This window comes from Dromiciops gliroides, chromosome 3 (genome assembly GCF_019393635.1).
Source record: "Dromiciops gliroides isolate mDroGli1 chromosome 3, mDroGli1.pri, whole genome shotgun sequence".
NCBI lineage: Eukaryota > Metazoa > Chordata > Mammalia > Microbiotheria > Microbiotheriidae > Dromiciops > Dromiciops gliroides.
The window spans coordinates 47,817,930-47,842,790 of NC_057863.1; the positions used below are offsets into that span (position 1 = coordinate 47,817,930).

Sequence of the window (24,861 nt, forward strand, 5' to 3'; positions counted from 1 at the left end):
TCTGAGGCTGGATTTGAACTCAGGTCCTCCTGACTCCAGGGCCAGTGCTCTATCCACTGCGCCATCTAGCTGCCCCTATAATATTCTTAATAATTAGTATTGAATAAAAAATCTTTTCTGTAGATTTTTAATCTTGGTTCTATCAAAATAGTCTATTTAAGATTTTGTTTCTAATTCTCTATAATGCAATATGTCCTCCTGATCTATTTTTCTTTTTGTAAAAGCATTGTTTAGAGAATTCCTTCATCAATTTGATGAGTTTTCCAGGAAGCCTATGCCAATCCACTTAGAGGGCAGTTAGCTTATACTAAACTCCTCAAATTGATCCTAAGAGCTATTCTAATTAATACCTTCCACATTTTGTATTGTACCTGGTAGCAGGTAATTTTATTAACTATCACTTTAATTTAATTTTACTGTCTAATGCCTTAATTTATTTCAATTGCTGTACTTATGATCCATTGTGCTATGTATTGAAAAAATTCCACTCTTTTCTTCTTTTTTATTATTCTTTTTTATCATAAAAAAGTATTTATTATTTTCCAGTTACATGTAAAGATAGTTTTCAATATTTGTTTTCATAATATTTTAGTTCAAAATTTTTCTCCCTCCCTCCCTTCCCTATCCCCATCCCAAGACAGAAAGCAATCTGAAATAGGTTATATATGTACAATCACATTAAACATATTTCTACATTAGTCATGTTGTGAAAGAAGAATCAGAACACAAGGGAAAAACCTCAAAAAAGAAAAAAAAACAACCAAAAAGTAGAAACAGTATGGTTCAATCTGCATTCAGAATCCACAGTTCTTTTTTTCTGGATGTGGAGAACATTTTCCATCATGAGTTCTTTAGAATTGTCTTGGATCATTGCATTGCTGAGAAGAGCCAAGTCTATCACAGTTGATCATCACACAATGTTGCTGTTACTGTGTACAATGTTCTTCTGGTTCTGCTCACTTAACTCAGCATCAGTCCAATCTTTCCAGGTTTTTCTGAAATCTGCCTGCTCATCATTTCTTATAGAAAAATAGTATTCCATTACATTCATATACCACAACTTGTTCAGCCATTCCCCAATTGATGGGCATTCCCTCGATTTCCAATTCTTTGCCACCACAAAGAGATCTACTATAAATATTTTTGTACACGTGGGTCCCTTTCTCTTTTCTATGATCTCTTTGGGATAAAGACCTAGTAGTAGTATTATTGGGTCAAAGGGTATGAACAATCCCATAGCCCTTTGGGCATAGTTCCAAATTGCTCTCCAGAATGGTTGGATCAGGGGGGCAGCTAGGTGGCACAATGGATAAAGCACTGGCCCTGGAATAAGGAGGACCTGAGTTCAAATCTGACCTCGGACACTTGACACTTCCTAGCTGTGTGACCTTGGGCAAGTCACTTAACCCTTATTGCCCTGCAAACACACACACACACACACACACACACACAGAGAGAATGGTTGAATCATTTTACACCTCCACCAACTATTCATTAGTGGTCCAATTTTTCCACAACTTAAAAATTCCACTCTTACTAGCATTGCATTTATTTTTTTCCTCCTGTCACCATATTTTTTCCATTACCTTTGTTGTCTAACCATGCATAGGAATTTCTGTGTCACAACAGAGACATTTCTGTAATGGAATCACATTGTGTAAGTTGGGAATTCCTAACTCAGGTTACACATTTTTCATTTTGAAAATTTTATTCTTTGCTCGTTTCTTTGATATTTTTTTCATCCTTAATTTGAGCATTTCTGATTGTTTTTTTTTTCTCCCTTTTGGGTATTTCCATTTCTGATTTTGACAGGGATATTGAGGAGGTAAGTTACCTTATGACCTCTCACTCCAATATCTTTCCAGGACTGCTGCGCTTATTTTATATACAGCAAAGTCACAGAAATTCAGAATGTGCCATATTAGGATTTATTTAAGAAAATGGGATGGAAGAGGCAGGTAAAAGAGCTCAGAGATGAGTTCGATCTTTTGTATATGAGGAAACCAAAGGTCAACAAAGTTAAGGGACCTACTCAAAGTCATCTAAATAGGTGGGAGAATAAAGACTAAAGCTCTGACCCTCAAACCGCTCTTGAGCTCCCTTATGGTTATAATATTATGCATTATTTTAAAAAATAATTTAACTGAAAATTGTAATGAGTAAAGTTGATTAATTAAAGAAATTAATCGAATTTCCAGTTCTTGGTTACTACAAAAAGTGCTGCTGTGAATTTTTTCCTATATATGAAACTTTTGTTTCTGTCATTGACTTTCTTAGAGGATATAGATGATCAGTACTGGAATCACTGGAGCAAAAGTTGGGAGGAAAGAGAGTTTAACATGAGTTGCTTTCAATACATTTCCATGTGTGTCCCCCCAAAACACTGGTTCCCTTAAATTTCTTAGAAGCAAAGAGGAACAAAAACAAGGAAGTTTAAGACATGTTTTTGTTGTCTTAACAAAATGAATCATCAGAGCTTTCTGTCTTTCAGCCGGCATGCAGGCCTATTTCAGGATAGATGATTGCAAAAAGCCCTCAACCGATAATGTGAATGGGACGAGAGTTAGGTACTACTACATTGCTGCTGAGGAAGTGATTTGGAATTATGCTCCATCTGGCATTAACTATTACACAATGAAAAACTTAACAGCTCCTGGGAGGTAAGGACTCATTGTTCAAAACCCTTCGGGTAAAACCACAAATATGAATGAAGTGATGACATTTACTGGTCCTAAATTATGTCCATTTCCTAAGTATAAATAAGGTGGCCAAGGCATCGATCAACAGCAGTTTGAGTGAGTCAAAGAAGAGTCTTTTAGAAGAGTATAAGCTCAATGTGAGTATGATAGAGCAGTCAAAAAGAAACTAATCCAATCCTAGATTACCCAAAGCATGGTCATGTCCAAGTCAGAGAGATGATCATCCTAGTGAACTCTGCCCTTGTTAGGTCATGTCTGTAACTATTCTGCTGACTTGGCGTGCCTTGTTTGAGTAACCATACTGTGGACGAACATGGATGATTGGGATGGTCTGGAGGCCAGAGAAGGCCACTTAAGACTCAGTTTAAGGAAATGGGAATGTTTAGCAGAAGAGTCAGGCAACAAGGCAAGCAGCAAGCATTTATTAAGCTTTGACTGTGTCCCAACGCTGAATACTAAGGATACCCATAGAAGCAAAAAAAAAAAAAAAAAAGACAGTCCCTGTCCTCAAGCAGTTTATATTCTGATGGGAAAAGACAAGACATAAAAGGTAGATGAAAAGCAATGTGGAAGAGGAAAAAGTACCCACAAAGGAACATGGTAGCAAAGTCCAGAGAGTCAGAAGCACAGCTGGGAGAGAAGTTAGTGTGGTTCGCCTAGATCCCTCTTCGAAATGAAAGCCCCATAAAGAACCCACCAATAGGGCCAACATGGCATAGGAATGTTTCAGGGTGATAAGGTCCCAAGAGCTAAGGGAAGTTCTAGAGTAAACTTAAAGTAGATATCAAAGTAATCTATATTTATGTATTTGAAGGGCTGTCACATGGAGCAGGTACTTGTCTTGTCATTTTTGGCCTGAAAGGTCAAAACTAAGAGCCAAGGTGGAAATATTAGGGAGGCAGATTTTTTATACAATGTAAGAAAAAGCTTCCTATCAATTTAAATCAATTCAAGAGTGGAAGGGGCAGCTAGGTGGCACAGTAGATAGAGCACTGGCCTTGGATTCAGGAGGACCTGAGTTCAAATCCAGCCTCAGACACGTAACACTTACCCCAATTGCCTCACCAAAAAAAAACAAAGAGTGGAACAGGCTTCCACAAGGGGGAGGTGGGATTCCTCTCTAATGCTGGAAGCAAAACCTCTAGATGACCAATAGTGGGTATTTTGTAAAGAACATTCCTGAACAAGTAGGGGCTGGCCCAGATGGCCTTTAAATTACCTTTCAAGTTTGAGATTCTATGATATAATAATAATAATAATCTAGAATTTATATTATACTTTATTATTTGCAAAGTATTTTACAAATATCTCATTTCATCCTCATAACAACCTTGAGAAGCAAGGGCTATTATTTCCCCCATTTTCCAGATAAGAAAACTGAGTCTGGAGATGGTGAAATGACTTGCTTTTGGACACACTGGCAGTAAGTGTGTGAAGCTGAATTAGTTTCTGCACTCAACCTAGAGCAAAAGGACATTTAGTGGCTTTAGATTTTTGAGAGTTCAAGTTGGCTTTCTAAGCACTTCTATCCGTTTCAAGATGATGGGAACTTAGACTCTGTCCACTGCCTCAATAGCATTCTTAGGAAAAGTCAACATTCCAATGTATCATGTCCTCCAGACCACCTCCCCAATTTGCACTTACATACATGGGGTTGAATCTGCAGAGTAAAGCTACTGCATTCATAGATTCTAGGGGTCTTCCTGTGAGTCTGAACTCCTAAGACTGTAACTCATGGCCTGCATGCAGATCAAATCATACTATTTTCAATTTATTTGTTGTGTTTTTTTAAAAATTTTTCTTGAGGTTTTTCCCTTTTGTTTTGAACCTTTTTTTTTTTATAACATGATTAATTGTACATATATAACCTATATCAGATTGGTTGGCTTCCTTGGAAGGGGGGAGGGAAGGAAGGGGGGGGAGAAAATTTTGGAACTCAAAATTTTACAAAAATGAATGTTGAAAACTATCTTAGGGGCAGCTAGGTGGCGCAGTGGATAGAGCACCGGCCCTGGAGTCAGGAGGACCTGAGTTCAAATGCGGCCTCAGACACTTAACACTTACTAGCTGTGTGACCCTGGGCAAGTCACTTAACCCCAATTGCCTCACCAAAAAAACCCCACAAAAACAAAAACCAAACTATCTTTACATGTAATTGCAAAATAAAATAAAATACTAATAAGATTTTTTTAAAAGACTGTATCTCATAAGCCCCCCCACCAATGTATTTCCTACTAACAATCAACCAATAGTCAAAATTAGCTCTTAGCAAAGACATTGTGGTTGTAGTTGTGGTTGTGGTTGTGGTTGTGGTTGTGGTTGTGGTCGTTGCACAGTCATTTTGGTCATGTTCAACTCTTCATGACCCATTTGGGGTTTTCTTGGCAAAGGTACTGGAGTGGTTGGCCATTTCTTTCTGCAGCAAATTTTACAAATCAGGAATTGAGGCAAACAGGATTAAATGACTTACCCAGGGTCACATAGCTGGTAAGTGTCTGAGGCCAAAGTTGAACTCATGAAGATGAGTCTTCCTAACTCCAATCCTGGCATTCTAACCAATGCACCACCTAGTTGCCCCAGCAAAGACATTAGTTTTAAATATCCCCAACATAAACCTAGAGTGTTCTTTCCCAAAAATACAGTGTACTCGGGAAAAGTGGGAACAGAATACAGTGGTAATAAGGCAATATGCATGATACATTTGTGGAACAGGTAACTAACAATCACTTAAATATAGGTCCTGGAAGTTCTTTCTTTCTTTATAGAAGCCTAATGCAGTTTGACTTGGGTGTGGTATCTCTGCTATACAAACTGTTCAGCTAAGTTCCCATCTGCTCCTCCTTACAGTTTTTGGATTTCTTTTCTACTACCAGGAGTCCCCTTCTTTCAAGCTGCTTTCTCTTTTGAGTAACTCCCATTTTGTACCCATATCTGTGTAAAGTATGTTTCTCTGTTCCCTCAACTGCCTCAAACTTTCTCGAATTGAACAAATTCTCAAACTGTTTCAGGAGTAGCCTTTTTAGGCAAGTCTTTGCTATACTCCATGCCAATGATTTGGTAGCAGGGGAGTAAAGAGACAGACAGACAGACAGACAGACAGGCAGACAGACAGAGAAATTTCCTCCTCTCTCCACTTCCTTGTAGTAGTCACATTTCACTACTACTGATTCCTGACTTGGAACTCCTCAGACTCTTCAGTGCTTAGCTATATAAAGACCACATGGGCACATTGCTCAATTGTTCACATTGTTCCTTTCCCTAGCTGAATCAGAGAGATATTTGCACCTCATAAAAGTTAATGTTTCATTCCCTCATCCCATGTGACTATACCCTGTGACTATATCAGCTGACTTGGGAGGATGGAATCAAATCCTCCTTCCTTTACACTAAAAATACATAAGTCTTTAGTAAAGAGTATTCAGCTTATCTTTAGTAAAGAGTATTAAATCTATGAATTATTTGAATAATATGAATGAAATTTCAATATACCAATTAAATCTATCAATTATTTAGTAAAGGGTACCAAATCTATCAATTATTTCTTGTTCTTAGACTCAAAATTCAAGAGCTAGGTACATTAAAATATAAACAATTGATTTAATTCAAGCAACATTTATAAGTGCCCACTCCATATAAAGCCATATGCAAGAGGACTGGGAGATACAAAGATAAATCTGCCACAGATCCTCCTTTTAAATGGGAGTTCATGGTGTGAGACCCACCAAGAGGTCTCAATTTAATAGAGGGGAAAATAGAGTCAGATATTATTGTAATAGATGGGCAAATATGATAAGTACAAATGAGAGGTCCAACTATCTTTCCCCTCTCCCTCCTGTAGTATTACTATAAAATGCACATTCCTGGAATTATTCATTTTTTGTGGTTTTCCTTATAATTCTTATTAAGATAAATATCTCTGTTTATTCTTAATTCTTCTGAATTTAAAATTGCACAGGATAGGTGTCATTTTATTCACTATTTTTTGTGCCTCTTTTACCAAGCTGTTAATTGTTTCTTCATAATTTTCTTCCTTTGTTATCATTTCTTTACCTATTTTTTCCTTTACCACTCCTTTGACTTTGACAATCACTTTTTAGATCTTCTAGGAATTTTTGTTGGGCCAATTCATATTTTTCTTGGACGCTTTGCTTATAGATGTCTTGAATTCATTTTCTTCTGAGTTTGTGTCTCAATTTTCCCTGTCACCATAGTGGCTTTTTACAGTAAAGTTCTTTGTTGTTGTTGTTGTTTGCTGATTTTTCCACCCTATTTCTTTATTTGGAACGTTATGTTAATGTTGGGCTCTGTTCCTGTCATGAGGAAGGCAAAGGGGTGTGTCCCAAGTTTCAGACTTTTCCCACACTGTTGTTTTCAGTTTGGGGGGGTTGGAATTTTTTTGATGTTTCCAAGGTGGTGTGATCAGTGGAGAAGTGTGGTCACTGCTCTCTTGGTTTGTACTCTGGTCCTTACCCAGGAATGAACCCAATCCCTTGGGATTGCAATCAGTACTGCAACTTAGGTCCCCTCTCCCTTGGAAAAGGAAACAAGAGTTTTTGATCCTTTGGAGCTGAAAGTGTTACTGCCCCTCAGGGTTTTCACTCCCTCATAACAAAAAAGTACATCTCTCTTCCCTTGAACCCAGAAGTGGGTTTAGGGAACAGTTACCAAATGTCATCATCCCATGTCCAGTGCTAGCATAGGGGTACCCTGTAATCTTTTTCTGACCATTTTCCAGTTCCCCTTACCATCTCTGGCTTGAGAGCCCTGAAAACTGCTGCTACTTCTGTCACCACCACCTATTCCCACAACTAGTGTTTCATCCATATAAGTTCTGGGGCAATCTCCTCCTGTGTGCCACAAATCTCTCTTTCTGACCTTCTATATTGTCTTGGGTTGGAAGAATGTTTCACCCTGACATTTTGTTGGCTCTACCACTCCAGAATTCAATTTGAGGCGTTATTTTAAAGTTTTTTGGAGGGGAATGTTGGGATAGCTCAACTGAGTGCTTCCCTAATCCACCATCTTGGCTCTATGCCTAGAAGTCAAAATTGCATACGATAAAAGTAACCTTGGCACTTATTCCACACTATCTTTGTGACCCTGACCCAATCACTCCACCTCTCTGAGGATCAGCTTCCTCATATGTACAATGAAAGGATTGTTCTAGATACTCTCTGAAGTCCCTTCTAGCTGCACTTTCCAGGATCCTGTAATTCTACCATGGTATCAGCCCAAAGGTATTCTAGTTGATAAAGTTCTTTCCTCATACAGTTCTGGGTTTTGATAATTTTTGGATGACCTGCACTAGTGGGGGTAGCCTTCTTCTTTTGGTACCTCCTCACCACATCCCTAGCCCTGGACAGCCTGGAACCCAGCTAGGTAATGTGAATGAGACGGGAGTTACCAAGTTGATTACTTCTGATAAGACAAAAGACCACTAAACCTTACCAGCCATCCTTTCTCTATGACCTCAAAATCCCAAACTCCATCATGTGATCTATTCATCTAACCCAAGGACACTTCCTTGGGCCTTGCCCACCACCCTGCTATGACACCCTTAGGACATCCAAGCCTTTCTATCTACCATGTAGTGAACTTTCTTTTAGCTCTATTAATTAGATTGTGAGCTCCCTGATCCATTTCTTTCTATTTGTATTCTCAGTGCTTAGCCTAGTACCTGGCACATAACATGTGTTTAATAAATGGATTTTCATCTATTCATCACTAATTCATTCATTTTCAGTTTATGAAAATCCACTGGAGCATAAATTCAGATAATGGTACAGTATTTAGAGACCTTAGAGATAACCTAATACAACTCCTTCATTTAACAGACAAGAAGACTAAAAACCTCTTTAAGACTCATACAAGTAATATCTCTGCACACAGTGAACTAAAAATAAAAGTTGGCTATCTGGGAAAAAAGCAGGCCTGGGATCTTTTAAAATTTGAGGTAGTTTGCAAACAAGAGCTAAATTTGTAAAAAGGAATTGGGACAGATCTGCCTCATTTCTCAAAAATTCTTCTGATTCTGAATTTTGAAATGATCATTTTCCATTATCTCTACACAGTGAATCAGAGCCCTATTTTGTTCAAGGTCCCGACAGAATTGGAGGAACCTATATAAAGTTGCAATACCAAGCATACACAGATGATTCCTTCCGAAAAAGGAAAACGAGACTCCCTGAAGAAAGACATCTTGGACTTTTGGGTAAAATTGGGGGATTTTGAGGGTTGGGGGGTTGGTACAAACCAGTAATTTCATTGATATAGGGAACTTCTCTTGAGGAAACTCCCTCTGTCTAAACAGATTGGTAACTCTTTGGCAACTTACAGTATTACAGAGTTACCTGGGACACTAAGAGGTCAAGGAACTTGCTTAGGGTGACTCAGTCAGAATCTATCAGAGGCAAGTCTTGAGCTCACATATTGCTCACTCCTTAGGTCAGCTCTCTAGGCACTGGCCATACTGCTTCTCAAAAGTAATTTCATTGATTTATTGATTGTCCACAAAATCAGTCATCATCAGGCAACATAACCTATCCATTCACGTTTTAAAAGAATTGTGTATTAAGAACTCATTTTCTGTTTGTCCCCAGGTCCTGTCATTAAAGCAGAGGTGGGAGATACCATCCGGGTAGCTTTTCTCAACAGAGCTAGCCATCCCCTCACCATTCAGCCCCACTGCCTGAGGCTCACCAAGAGCAATGAAGGATCACACTACATGACGCTTAGTGGAGGTGAGTAGCCAGGGCACAGCCACTTGGCCAAGGTCTGTTGAATTGAATTAAGCAGTTCGGTAGATCAGGCAGGGTAGTAGAGTGGAGAGAGCACTTGGCCAGGAGAGAGAAGACCTCAGCTTGATTCCTGGCTCTGCTACTTAATGCCTCTATGACTTGGGTAAGTCAACCTTTCTGGACCTCATTTTCCTTATCTATAAAATGATGGGGTTGAATTGGGTGACCTCCAAAGTCCTTTCCAGCTCTGCCTCAGTGATCCTATGGTCTTTCTGTGCACTATTCCAATAAAATTAGAGCAAGAAATTGAACCTAAACCTAAAGTGTTAGATCTAATTCTTCAAGAACCCCTGGCTGCTCTTAGTGGTGTAGCTTAGGGCCCCTCTTAAGTTATCTATTTCTTCCCAGGTACACCTCCACCTTCTTCAAGTATAAAGCCTGGGGAAAACTTTACCTATGAATGGACTGTTCCAGAAACTGTGGGTCCCACCTCTGCCGATCCAACTTGTTTGAGCTGCATGTACTATTCCGCCTTGGACCTGGTTAGAGAAGTCACCAGTGGGATGTCAGGGCCTCTCATAGTGTGTAGGAAAGGAAGCCTTAACGCAGATGGTAGACAGGTAAGGCAACAGGGACAGAAAAATGGAAAGGCCTAGGCGTTGGTCCTGGCTTTCCAATTTAGGGTCTGACCAAAGGAGTTCTATCTAGTGCCACAGAGCTCTTGGCCTATCTGAAATGTGGGTATGTTCAAATTTTCATATTACATAAAACATAAAATATTTGAGGGTGAAATATTTCATTTAAAATTGAAAGTGTTAAGATGTAAATTATTTTAAAGCATTAGTATTCAAGAAAGAAAAACAGTGTGGCATAATGGATGGAGAGGTGGTCTGAGAATCAGGAAGATTGGGTTTTCACACAAAATGTTAGTGTGACTTTGGACAAGTCTCTCTATAGATCGATTCATTGATCAAGCAATCTATCTACCTACTTACCTGTCTTTCTATCTATCTACCTGTCTTTCTACCTTCCTACCTATCTATCATCTATCTATCATCTCTTTCTTTCTATCATCTATCTACCTTTCTATCTTTCTACCTGTCCATCTATCTTCTTTCCTTCCTTCTTTCCTTCCTTCCCTCCTTTCTTTCTTTCTACCTATCTTGCTGTATATTTATTGATAAATAAATCTTTCTATGTCTATCTGTCTATCTAGCTTTCCATCCGTCTATCTATTGATTGATCTTCCTTTCTACTTATCTATCTATCTACTTACCTCTATACCTACCAACCTACCTACCTGCCTATTTGTCTGTCTGTCTATCCATCTACCTATTCAGAGATTCAGGAGTGGAGCCAAGAGAGAAATGAACATAGATGGTCTGAGAACTTTAAAAATTATATAGGGGAAGCTAGGTGGCTCAGTGGATAAAGCACTGGCCCTGGATTCAGGAGGACCTGAGTTCAAATCTGGCCTCAGACACTTAACACTTACTAGCTGTGTGACCCTGGGCAAGTCACTTAACCCTCATTGCCCTGCAAAAAAAAAAATTATATAGCTAGCATTTCTATAATGTCTGCTGTGTGCCAGGCATTGTGCTTAGCACTTTACAAATATCTCATTGGATCCTTACAATAACCCTGGGAGGTAGGTGTTAATATTCCCCATTTTACAGTTGAGGAAGCTGAGGCAAGCAAAGGCTAAGTGACTTGCTCAAGGTCACATAGCTAATAATTATAAGAGGTAGCATTTGAATTCAAGACTTCCTGACTCTAAAACCAGAACTGTACCCATTATGTCACATTACCTTTTAATCAAGAGCATCTTTATCATAAGAACCATAACTATTATCTTCAAAAATATATTTTTGGCCCACTTGTTCATGGTGCTATGAGAGTTACTGGGAGAACCAAGTTGAAAAGATATGGTACCGTCACTCTGAGAAATCTGTGGGGGTTTTGTTGTTTTTTAGACCTCTTGGATTTTAGATGAATGAAACTTTATAGGCCTTTATTTATTTATTTATTCATCTATCTATTTATTTATCTTTTTATCTATTCATTCATTCATACATTCATTCATTCATTTATTTATTTATGTATTTATTTATTTATTTATTTTGGTGAGGCAATTGGGGTTAAGTGACTTGCCCAGGGTCACACAGCTAATAAGTGTTAAGTGTCTGAATCCGGATTTGAACTCAGGTCCTCCTGAATCCTGGGCCAGTGCTCTATCTACTGCACCACCTAGCTGCCCCTTTATAGGCTTTTCTTTCTCATTATGTAATGCAAATAGCAATTTGGAGATGATTTTCTTTGTCTATTATTAGCCTCCACATCCTTCAGGCAATTCCCTTAAATTTATCTATGAAGTCACAGAGGAGTTGCTATTTGCTTTATTGGAAGGTGTTTAGACCTAGGAAATCCCTACCCTGGTGAATTCCTGACAAATGCCCTCCAGGGAGCCAATAGAATCTTTCCTTTAGAAATCAAGAACCACACCCTTCAAGGAGATGCTCTTCCAACCCTAATTCTATAATAAATCCTCTTTTAAATTTTAACTAAGATCTGCTCTGTTTTTGTTTTTTGTTTTTTGTTTTGTTTTGTGGGGCAATGAGGGTTAAGTGACTTGCCCAGGGTCACACAGCCAGTGTCAAGTGTCTGAGGCTGGATTTGAACTCAGGTCCTCCTGAATCCAAGGCCAGTGCTTTATCCACTGTGCCACCTAGCTGCCCCCTCTGTTCGTTTTTTAGTCCAATTCTTCTAACAGTGAGAATTAGGGAGTCAGATTCATCAGGAATCTCAAAGTCCCTTCTTTGAGATTACTCTGCCCTTTGATTTGTCCACATGAAAACCCAGTGGGTGCATGGGAAAGATCTTTGTTGCCTCATGTTTTCTTTTCTTTTTTCATCGACAGAAAGGTGTAGACAAGGAATTCTACCTGCTGCCCACAGTATATGATGAGAACGAAAGCCTGTACTTGGATGAAAATATTAGACTATTTACAGGAACCCCCAGCAAAGTGAATAAGAATGATCTAGACTTCCAAGCATCTAACAAAATGTATTGTAAGGAAGAATTTCATTTCATTGGTTAATTGAACAAAGTAGTGGATAAATGTCCTTCTCCCTGAAGTCCACTTTTCAAGGTCTTTAGGCATTGGGTTAGAGACAATCCAATTAAATCCAGTGAGCATCTATTATAAAATGAGCTAGGTGCTGGGGTTAGGGATGTACAGGAGATTTCAATGGTATGGAGAAATTCAAAGTGAGGGCATTCTCTCCACTAAGGAGAGCCAGTATTGTCCCTGTAGAGTGTTAGAGAGTTGTCTGAAGCATGGGAAGGGGGGTGGGGCTCAGCTCTTTGCCTAGAGTGATACAACCAGTATGTATCAGAAGTCATATCTGATGGCTTTTAGGGTAGCACTCAAGAGAACATTCAAGATGGAAAGCACATTCACAGTGAAGTGGGTTGGGAAAAGACTTTCCTTGGGAGATGACACATGATCTGAGCCTCGAAGGAAGCTGGGAATTCTAAGAGACCGAAATGAGAAGGAACTGCATGCTAGGCATGGGGGAACAGCCTAGGCAAAGGGTTGGATGAAAGAGATGGAGTTCCAAGTTTAGGGAAGAATAAGAAGGGCTATTTGACTAAAATATGCAGTAGGTGAAGAGGGTCCACTTCGCCTCTCTGGCTCATATAATATTGTGTGGTAATGTGTAATAAACCTGTCAAGATAAGCTGGAGATGATCGTGTATGACTTTAAATGCCAAATATTTGAGATTTGTTGTAGAAATAATAGAAAGTCGCTGAAGTTTCTCAAGCCTCTTCACCCCATTTTATTTGAATATAATTTTCCCAATACTAATACTGATGAGTCATATTGGGAGCATTGTGGTACATCTGTTTTCATCCTTTCAATTAGGATAAGGAAAGAAGAAGATTGGAAATGAAATTAAATAGATGTCCTGAAGAAATAATTGGCTCAAATAAATAAAAGGGGGAAAAAAAGAAGGAAAAAATAAATTATTGGCTGATAAGCAGTTACTGAGCATAAGAAAAGCATGGGGATCATTTAGCAGGAGAACTTTTTTTTTTTTTTAACTGAGGCAATTAGGGTTAAGTGACTTGCCCAGGGTCACACAGTTAATAAGTGTTAAGTGTCTGGGGCCAGATTTGAACTCAGGTACTCCCGAATCCAAGGCCAGTGCTCTATCCACTGCACCACCTAGCTGCCCCAGGAGAACTTTTTTTTTTTCTTTTTTTTTTTTTAATTAAATTTTATTTTATTTTCACGGGCAATGGGGTTAAGTGACTTGCCCAGGGTCACACAGCTAGTAAGTGTTAAGTGTCTGAGACCGGATTTGAACTCAGGAACTCCTGAATCCAGGGCCGGTGCTTTATCCACTGCGCCACCTAGCCGCCCCGAGAACTTATTTTAAGAGAACAGATGGCCACCTCTGGGTTATGCACTCACCTGCATGAAGGAAGAATATTGGACCAGATCTCTTGAAATTCCTTTCAACTGCCCACAGTTCTGAGATGTTCAAAAGTTTCAGATATGCTGAGGCAGTTAGAGACTTAATTCTGGGTTATTGACTACTACCAGGCTATTTTTTTCAATACATATGGCATTTTAAAAATATAAAAGCCAGAGAGAAAGAGTAGAAATTGGTGGTTAAAACAGAAGAAAAAGTCACAAGTCTAGGCCTGTTTTTAATTTTTCTAATGATTTGTGGGGCAAAGTTTCATAGCGGATAATTGTGTTTTTAGATTTTCCCAACTCTGATCTTGGACAAATACCACTTTGTTCTCATTATGAAAGGTGAACAATTAGATTTCTGGGAAACTTTCTATCATTTTGCCTGCCCCCAAAGGGAGGGAGAAACTTAATTAATTAGGGCCTCGGTTACGTAAAAGCATCATGCCATTACAGCCCCTTAAAGGAAAGAGGTGACAACAAGGAGAGTCAGGTTCTTCATTATTTAAGATTTGCAAGTGAAAATACTCAGGGGTGATAATCTCTTGTCATGATAACTTTGGCTTCTTCCTAGAGATGAAACCAAGGGTCTCAAAGTCTACCACAACGGGTTAACAATACGGGCCCAGGGACAAAGCATTCGTCACCCCAAGACCAATCTAGCTACTTTTCAACTGCAAGAAAAAAGTGCTGGCTCTAGCATCAGAAAACCTGAATTGAAACCCTGCTTAAGTGAAAGCGTGCAATACCTTCCTCATCAGTAAATGAGTGGATTGGATGAGAAAGATACCTGTAGGTTCTATGAAGTAAAATCAAGTTTTCTTACCTCCAACATGTACAAGAACCCCATGATGATAAGATAAAATGTTTGGCTATGGTGACTGTCATAAGATTGCTTACTGAGTTATATAGGCCCTTTGATATTTTGAAATATTAGTGAAAAGAATAATAAACAACACCCTTTCCTTTCCTTTCCCATAACTCTTCCAGCCATAAATGGATACATGTATGGAAATCTACCAGGACTGGATATTTGCCTAGGTGACAAGATTTCATGGCACGTCTTCAGTGTAGGGTCAGAAGAAGATATCCACGGGATATATTTTTCCGGACACACTTTTGTCTCTTTAGGACAGAGGAGAGACACTATAAATGTGTTTCCACAAACCTCCCGGACCCTCTATATGACAGCAGATTCCCCAGGTGAATATTTCATCTTTTACTCTGAAATTTTTCTCATGTATTCATTAGGAGATACTCTTTGTACAGGACTGAGAATTCTTACAGCAAGAAGTTTATGGAGACAAAAAAAAAGTTAATTGTAATTTGGAAGTGTAGTCTGTGCAGGAGAACAAACAGGAAGCAAAGGGAAGATGTGGGTATCCAAGATACACCATTATTTTCAAGAGGCTTTGGTGGGGAAAGGTAAAGGGAAGGGAAGGGAAGGGAAAAAGAAAGAAAAAAAAGAAAAGAAGGAAGGAAGGAAGGAAGGAAGGAAGAAGGGAGGGAGGGTGGAAGGAAGGAAGGAAGGAAGGAAGGAAGGAAGGAAGGAAGGAAGGAAGGAAGGAAGGAAGGAAGGAAGGAAGGAAACAAAGAGGTCATAGATTTTGAGTTGGAAGAGACTTTTGCAGCCCTCACATCATCCAAGTCCCTCAGTTTACAAAGAAGGTTCAGTGATTTGCTCAAAGTCACACAGGTAGTGACAAAGGAGAGATGCTTTTACAGTGAGCAACAGCAAAAGGACACAAATGGAGGTTTGGCAAATTAGTCTGTTACTCTGATATTCTTCCTCTATGGGTTAATTTGTATAATATTTTCCATAAATCTGCACAATTTTCTGGAGTTTCTATGATTCCTCTCTTCCTCTTCCTTGGGGTCTCCATATCCATGTACTCTGGTGTACAAAAGAGCACTGAATTTGGAGTCTGAAGGTCTGGGATCAAATCCGACTTCACATTATCTGTTTGACTGTGGGCAAAGTACTTTGTCCCCGTGCTTCAGTTTCCTCAAATGAAAGAGTTGGACTTGATTTCCTCTGAGATCTTTTCTAGACCTAGATCTAGAATCTCATTCCGCATAGACATTGTTTCCAACAGTGTCAAACACTCCTTATCCAGACCCTGCCCGTCCTGCTCTGTTTTCACCCGCGCCCTCCCACGAGTCTGTACTTTTTTGAAATTAAACAATTCTGGAACGTTCAAAATGATCTCCTCTACAGACCTTTTGCTTTCGCCTCTCGTTCCCCAGCTTTTGTTTTCCTCTGCTTTCCTACCCTTATTCCCCACATGTGTCCCTTCATCTTCCCATCACACCTTGGCAAGATCCAGTCCAACAACAAATTGGGGTCAGTTGCTACACATCCCCCACATGGTCCAAACCTCAAAGTTGTTGTCAGTGCCCACTTGTCAAATCTCACCTTTCTAATACACCACCAAGTAAGCCGAGCTGCAATTCTTCTCCCTCCTGGTGTCATCACCATCATCATTACACATTTATAAAACACTTTCCTACTGGTAAATACATAGCACTGCATATCCCCAGATCTCTTAGGAGTAGTGCTGTGGGCCAAGGTCTGCATTTATTTCAACTAGGGAATGGGTGGATAAAGCACCGGCCCTGGATTCAGGAGTACCTGAGTTCGAATCCGGCCTCAGACACTTGACACTTACTAGCTGTGTGACCCTGGCTGGGCAAGTCACTCAAACCCCATTGCCCCGCAAAAAAACAAAACAAAAAAACAAACAAAAAAAACAACTAGGGAATGGGTAACAGCAGGACATTATGGGTAGGTCTACACAAATTAGCCATTTGGCTAAATTCTGTAATAGATTTTTAAAAAGCAGGTGGTGTGTAATAATTATTATGTGTGGGGGCAGCTCAATGGCACACTGGATAAAGCACCGGACCTGGATTCAGGAGGACTTAAGTTCAAATCTGGCTTCAAAACACTTGACACTTACTAGCTGTGCGACCCTAGGCAAGTCACTTAACCCTCATTGTCCTGCCAAAAAAAAAAAAAAAATGAAGGAATTAGATGACAAGAAGGCCACCAAGGTCTCTTCCAACTTGAAATCTATGCTCTTGTTGTTTTTTTGTTTGGTTGGTTGTTGTTTTTTTAATTGCATCACCAGAGCCTCCTAAAAATAATTGTGTATCTCCAATAACCAAATCTTCCCTCCTTTGCTTCCTTTTTACTGTACTGGCTACACCCTCAAAATTAAAATTCACTTTCATTGCCTCCAAAACTTTGGGCTGTAAGAATTCCTGTTCCTGGTCAGATTTCCTCCACTCTTTCATGACCCACAAAAGCCCAGCTAGGGCCCTTTTCTTCATTCTCTTTCCTAAAGTCTATTCTATATAAATTTCTTTTCTAAATCTCCCCTTTTATTTCTCCAAATCTTTTCACTCTCTATCAAGATTAAAATTTTTTGTTGAATTAGAAAACACAACATCTCCTAAAGCACAGACTGAAACACGCGTCTATGCATAACCTATATAAATGTAATATCTATAAACACCTTAGCCTGGGCATAGGGGGAGAGTTAAAAGGATTAAGATCTCTTGTCTTTTAGTGGGATTTACTGTTGTGTGGCTAGAGCCTTGGTAAGGATTTGGTTTGTCGTTGCTGTTGTTTGTTTTTTTATTGTATTGTATTGTATTGTATTTATTTTTTGTTTGTTTTGCTTTGTTTTTTAATGGAAAGGACTTATTACTTCATTCTATTTTTGGTTTTATATATTCAATTCAAGGAGCACCCAGTGAGTCCCCGCTATGAATAAGGCGCAGGATTAGGGAATGGAGATATGAAGGCAAAACCCAAACAGCCCTGACCTCAAGAAGCCTGCATTCTATTGGCTCTTACATTCTGTTTATATCTTTTGAATAGGTTCATATAAGAATGGCGGGTCTAATAAATCCACCAATATAAAACCTTCAAAATATTTTTCTTCTTCACCTTCCTAGGGGAATTCGATGTTGTTTGTCTCACAACGGACCACTATGCAGGAGGTATGAAACATAAATACCGAGTGAACCGATGCAACAAGGCTTTTCATGACAACACAGTCTATCGGGAGAAGGTTTACTACATCGCAGCTGTGGAACTGGAATGGAATTATTCTCCCAGTAGGAAGTGGGAAAAGGAAATGCATCATTTACAAGGAAAAAAGTAAAGGGATTGGAGGGGGGGCGGGGCGGAACCCAACCTCTAACTGTAAACAAATACGTCTCATCATAGCTTTCTTCTTCCTTTCAGTGACATGTATCTATGTGTTCCTATTCAATCCGACTATCATTTATGAAACAATGTGCCAGGCCTGGGGTGGGGGTGGGGGTGGGGTCTAAAAAGGAGTTTACAGCCTATAGGAAGATACATTCAATTTAATTCAGTTTGAACTGTCCTCTGATTTAAAATCTCCACAAGCTTTGATTATGGAGATCTCTTGTCTTTCACTCCCTCCCCTCTTCCCACCCCACATCTCTCTCCCTCCTTTCTTTTCCTCTCTTTCTTTCTCTTTGTTTCTTTGACTCTCTCTGTCTCTGTCTCTTCCTTTCTCCCTCCTTCCTCTCTCCCTCTCCCCATCTCCTTCTCTCTTTTCTTTTCCTCTCTCTTTCTGTCTCTTTGTCTCTCTGTCTGTTTCTCCCTCTCTCTCTCCCCCTCCCTCCTTTCTCTTACCCTTTCTGTCTGGCTCTTTGTCTTTCTGTCTCCCTCAATCCCTCCCTGTCTGTTTCTCTCCCTTTCCACATCTTTCTCCCTCCTTCCTGTTCCTCTCTCTGTCTCTGTCAGTCTCTCTTTCCCCCCATATCTCTCCCCCTCCTTTCTTTTCTTTCTTCTGTTTGTCTCTTTTTCTCCCTGTGTATCCATCTGACTGTCTCTATCCACCTTTCTCCTCACTCTCACTGTTTAATGATTATATAAATATATAAACTATCAAACCTCTTGGCATAAAGGCCTTCACTTCTGCTGCACTGTTTAATTCTTATTTGCCAACATTAATTTGGCTTTGAGTGAAGAGAGGGATTCTAAAAGGCAGAGCCTAGGAGGGTAGCAGAAGATGAAGCCCATGTACAGGGAAAACTGGTAAACCAGCTTGCTCATTCCTGAAAATACATTTCAGAACAAAAGGTCAGAAAGTCCAATATTCTTTTTCCAAATGGAGGATAGGACTATGGGGGTGGAAACAACCACTCCTTAAGATAGCATCTTTATTCCCTATAGAATTGAATGAATAATGTTATTTTCATGAAAGTTTTAACTTGAGCACTTTGCCCATTTTAAATGATTCGGTGAACTAAGCTTTAAATTTGTGTCTGTGTCTGTATCTATGTGTGTATGTGTTTCAGTGGGACAAATATATTTGTGGATAAAAGCAATGGTTGGTTTCTTGGTTCAAAATACAAGAAAGTTGTTTTCTCTGAGTTCACTGATAGCTCCTTCAAGACTCCAAAGCCAAGAACAGAAGAAACCAAACATCTGGATATCCTAGGTACTGAACTGTGCGATTTGGCCGGTTGTTCTATATGACCTGGTTCAGATTTTTTCTTTCTTTTCTTTGACACCAGAAGAGGTTCTACTGAAGAAGAGCCCCAAACCAATCTAGACAGTTGAATTAACATTGTCCAATGAATCAGAGCTTTATTATAGATGTTGTCACAATACAGCCACCCCATGGAATGGACTCTGAAGATAGTTTTATAATTTAGTTCCAGTGTGGTTAACTAGCTCAAGCTTCTGAGGACTAAATATGGCCTTGAACTACGTAGTTTTGTTTTCTATGTGATTCCAAGCCAAACCATCATTGGTCACCCTCTTGAGAACAAGCTGCAAAGCCTTGATCTCAAGATACTAAAATCATAGGAATTGCAGAACCTAGAACTTGAAGGGGCCTTCAGCATCACCTAGTCCATTCCCTTAATTTTACAAGTTAGGAAACTGGAACTGGGGGAGGGAGAAGGACTTCTCTCTAAGCAGTATCTCCCTATTGTTCATTAAAATATAACTCAACAGGGGTAGCTAGAGGGTGCAGTGGAGAGAGCACTGGTCAGTCGGTTGGAACTGAGTTCAAATCTGGCTTCAAATTTGATTTTGAGTTCAAATCAAATACTTACTAGCTGCGTGACCCTGGGCAAATCATTTAACCCTGTTTGCCAAGAAAGAAAGAATGGAGGAAGGGAGGGAGGAAGGAAGGAACAGAATAGCTTTGAAAATAACATGTTGAATTTATTATATTTTTATTATATATTTTTAAAAATTTTGTTTATATATATTTGTATTTTGTTATTTATATCTACTATTTTTAAAGCAGGTTAGATTACTACAGACATTTCTAGTTTCATATACTAATGTTCATATATGATATGCATTTTTGGTATGGAGGGGAGGGTTCCTAACACCAAGTCTTAATTTGCCTCTTTGCAGCTGCTATTCACTATTTCTTCTGGGGCTAAGATTTTAAGACTGAAAGAAATCTTTAAAATGCAGCTTAGGTATAATTTTTTTTAAATCAATCTTAACTTAGAGGATGGTATCACAACTTCTTTGGGGGGGGGGCAATGAGGGCTAAGTGACTTGCCCAGGGTCACACAGCTAGTAAGTGTCAAGTGTCTGAGGCTGGATTTGAATTCAGATCCACCTGAATCCAGGGCCAGTGCTTTACCCACTGCATCACTTAGCTGCTTCCAGTAGCACAACTTTTTATCCAAGGATGCCCTTCTTCCTACAACATCCTGGATTACACAGACACAAAACCTAGGAGCAGCTTCTTATGTGATCATCCATCACCTTTGAACATTTACAGGTTTATGTTGGAGCCCATTTCAAGGTTAGGAATCCTCAGTTGATTGCATGATACACTGATACATTTTCTTTTTAAAGGGGATGTTACTCCTTTGGTTTCCTCATCTGCTCTTCCAGTTCTCCTCTTTGTCATCCTTGTAATCAGAGAAGGTTTCCCTAAATTTGGGAGGTCCTCAAACCCCATATAAAGAAGGAAACTTGGAGAATTAACTAGTGATTGGGGGCTAGATATTAGATTATCTCACCCTCCTTATCATCTTAAAGCAAGCATTCTTAGGAATACCTACATATTTATTTCCTTTTATTTTGTCTTATTTTACTTGGCTTCAAAAATTATAATATTTGTTAATTTTCATGATAGTTTGAATGATATAACCCAATATCCTTCTAGACTTTATAGTTCCTTAAGATTGTTATATTATGGGGGCAGCTAGGTGGCGCAGTGGATAAAGCATTGGCCCTGAATTCAGGAGGACCTGAATTCAAATCCAGTCTCAGACACTTGACACTAGCTGTGTGACCCTGGGCAAGTCACTTAACCCTCATTGCCCCACCAAAAAAAAAAGAAAAAGATTGTTACATTACTTTATGCCTCAAAAACAATAGGATGCCTAGGATGGGTAACAGAGTAGTCCTCTTATGGAAAGGACCAGAGAAAATGTCAAGGAAAGTTTTACTGAAATTTAAAAGTACTAATCAATTAATCAATTAGCAAGTATTTGTTAAGAGTACTGAGGACATAAGTACTTAGAATGAACACTCCCCATTCACAAAGAGTTTGCATTCTGGGGCAGCTAGGTGGCGTAGTGGATAGAGCACTGTCCCTGGAGTCAGGAGTACCTGAGTTCAAATCCGGCCTCAGACACTTAACACTTACTAGCTGTGTGACCCTGGGCAAGTCACTTAACCCCAATTGCCTCACTAAAAACAAAACAAAACAAAACAAAAACCACAGAGTTTGCATTCTAATGAAGGTGATAAGTATACATGAAAATATATGTATCATATTTATAGCAAAAAAAGAAAAGGAAAAACATATGCATCATACATACAAAGTAAATAAATACAAATATATACATCTGGTTAAATTATATGGTACTTCAGAAAAGAAGGAACTAGAAGTTGGGGGTCAGGAAAAAAATAGTAACAGCTAACTTTTCTATAGCATTTTAATGCTGCAAAACATTTTTTATATATTATCTCATTTAATCCTTGTAAGAACCAAAAGAGGTAGGTGGTACCATCATCCTCATTTTACAGGTGAGGAAACTGAGGCAGACAGAGATCAAGTGACTTGTCCGGAGTCATACGACTAGTCAGTGTCTCAGGCAGGATTCCAACTCGAGCTTTCTTGACTCTAAGACCAGCATTCTATGAATTTTGCCTTAGCTTACTTAAAGACCCTACACAGAGAACTACTGGCTCTAGAGCATAAATTCTGTGCTAATGTAGGGACAGGCCTTATTCATTTAGTGTCCAGTCTTCCCTGAAACCATTTTGTCTCAATATTCCTAGCCAGATACACCAGATCTAGCCAAGAGTTACCCAGAACCATATTCTATGGCAAGCTTTAACCACAGAGTTCTTGGTAAGCAAGAGAGAGAACATAGAATGATCAATAACGATTGCCACATACAGCGTGTTCAAGCTTGCAATGTGTTTGAAAGACATCATTTCATTAAAGTCTCACCAGAATCCTCTCATGGAGGTATCACAAGTTGTAACCACTTTACAGATGGGGAAACTAAGACTTAACAGCTAATAAGTTTCAGAGGTCAGGTTTGAAAAATATCTTTGTGACTCTCTCACAAGACTGGTACTATGCCATGTCACCAAAACAAAAATATTTCCCCTACAACAATCTTTTTTTTTTTTTTTTTAGTGAGGCAATTGGGGTTAAGTGACTTGCCCAGGGTCACACAGCTAGTAAGTGTTAAGTGTCTGAGGCCGGATTTGAACTCAGGTACTCCTGACTCCAGGGCCGGTGCTTTATCCACTGCGCCACCTAGCCGCCCCCCCCACAACAATCTTAAGAAACAGATAGAAAAAGTGCCACTCAGAGAGGTTAATTGATTTCCTCATGGTCACGCAGCTTGTAAGAATATTTATTTGAGAATCAGAGGTCCTGGGTGTTGGTATTTATTATCTGTGACCTAGGACAAGTCATGTCACCTTCATAGGCCAGTTTCCTTATCTGTAAAACTAGAAGATTGGAATAGGTAATGGCTAAAGTTCCTTCTAACTCTAAATTCATAATCCCGAATGTCAGGGCCAAGTTTCAGAGCTAAAGTCCCTGACTTCAAATCCTTCAATTTGTCCTGCTAAACCACCCTGTCTTTTGAGGACTGTGATGGGAATTCTGTTCATCAGCAATTGTAGCTTATCACATTTTTGATAGAAGGGGAAGGTCAAGAAAAAAAAAATATTGTTCTTTCCTCCTCTACTTTGGCCTCTTACCATGAGATTTTTATTTGGTTGATTAGGAAAGAAAAGAGAAAAGAGCTGGCTCAGGTTTTTAACTCCCAGGAATGCTGTAATCTAATGTATCAAACAGTTCTTACAGAGGCCATTGTCCTAAAGATGGCGTCCTGGAATCTAGGTCAGCCAAGTCTTGAAAGCAGCTGAAAGCCATGCTTCATCAACCGACAATGAGCTCCTTATTTGCTGCATTGATTTTGGTAGACTTACAGTTCCCATCCAAACTCCCCAGTCCTCTTACCCCCAAATCTCCGTACTTTGTACAAAACATTTTTTTTTTCTGGTGGGACAACAAGGGTTAAGTGACTTGCCCAGGGTCACACAGCTAGTAAGTGTCAAGTGTCTGAGGCCGGATTTAAACTCAGGTCCTCCTGAATCCAGGGACAGTGCTTTATCCACTGTGCCACCTAGCTGCCCCCTACAAAACATTTTTTAATACAATGTGAGGAAGCTGAAACCAAGGGCACTCACCCCATCCCAGGAAAAAAAAAAGCTTCATAGAGTAGGTGCCTTTGACAAGGCTACAGAAACTTAAAGGTACTGTGTGATTCTGCACTGGCACAAAAACCATAGTTCATAAGCCACCCCACAATGTGCTTGCTTTTATTTATCAGCCAGAGTACACAATTAGTTCATATGGACATTTAATAAAATGCATATTAAGAAAAGTAACAATAAGACATTTGCTTTTAGTACTGGGTTAGACTTTTGAGGGGGGGAATTCACTTTGTGAGGGGGAAGGGGAGGCTTGCAGTAACCAAAGGTGCTACAGTAAAATAAAAAGATAATTGATGGGGGCAACTAGGTGGCACAGTGGATAAGGCACCAGCCCTGGATTCAGGAGCACCTGAATTCATATTCAGCCTCAGACACTTGACACTTACTAGCTGTGTGACCCTGGGCAAGTCACTTAATCCTCATTGCCCAGAAAAAAGGAAAAATAAAAGATAATTGATGAAAATTGCCCCACAAAAACAAAAAACAACAACAACAACAACAAAAGATAATTGATGGGGGCAGCTAGGTGGCCCAGTAGATAAAGCACTGGCCCTGGATTTAGGAGGACCTGAGTTCAAATTCAGCCTCAGACACTTGATACTAGTTGTGTGACCATGGTCAAGTCACTTAATCCTCATTGCCTGGAAAAAAGGGAAAAAAAAAGATAATTGATGAAAATTGCTACACTTATGTTTGGGAGGGTAGATAACAATATTTCTACTTTAAGTGAAATAACAAACACCAATCTATTTTTCTGTTTACTCTTACTAGGTCCAATAATTCGAGCAAGCGTTGGAGATAGACTTAGAATTGTCTTTAAAAACATGGCCAGCAGGTCTTATTCTATGCATGCTCATGGAGTGAAAACAGATTATTATACTGTTACTCCAACAAAACCAGGTAACTGTTTGGGGAGAGAAGTCATCTAGGATAAGGTATATTTCTTGAATGCTTAAGGGGGCTGTGATTTCTTCTGTGTAAAGACTCCTTTCTAGCAAAAAGAGACTCTGAGAGTCTCTTTTGGTCTTTGGTTCCTCTGTTAATGGACCTCTTTAATATAGTCTGGCCCATCAACAAGCCCATTCTTGAACCTTTCCAGTGTGTGAAAATCTGCCACAGTTTGTATTTACCTTAAAATTCTTTGAGAACCCAGGGTTGCCTGCACAGTGTGA

General features: G+C 39.4%; 1 protein-coding gene across 1 annotated transcript in view; it reads left to right on the forward strand.

Moving 5' to 3' along the window:
- The window catches only part of LOC122749450 (ceruloplasmin-like), a 54,475-nt gene that overhangs the window by 15,765 nt on the left and 13,849 nt on the right, over positions 1 to 24,861 (forward strand). Inside the window, exons 6-14 of the mRNA XM_043995827.1 lie at positions 2,492 to 2,660; positions 8,771 to 8,910; positions 9,299 to 9,439; positions 9,845 to 10,056; positions 12,354 to 12,504; positions 14,908 to 15,120; positions 17,881 to 18,085; positions 19,261 to 19,403; positions 24,461 to 24,589. Of these exons, the coding sequence (XP_043851762.1) occupies positions 2,492 to 2,660; positions 8,771 to 8,910; positions 9,299 to 9,439; positions 9,845 to 10,056; positions 12,354 to 12,504; positions 14,908 to 15,120; positions 17,881 to 18,085; positions 19,261 to 19,403; positions 24,461 to 24,589 (1,503 nt within the window). The remainder of the gene's footprint in view (positions 1 to 2,491; positions 2,661 to 8,770; positions 8,911 to 9,298; positions 9,440 to 9,844; positions 10,057 to 12,353; positions 12,505 to 14,907; positions 15,121 to 17,880; positions 18,086 to 19,260; positions 19,404 to 24,460; positions 24,590 to 24,861) is intronic.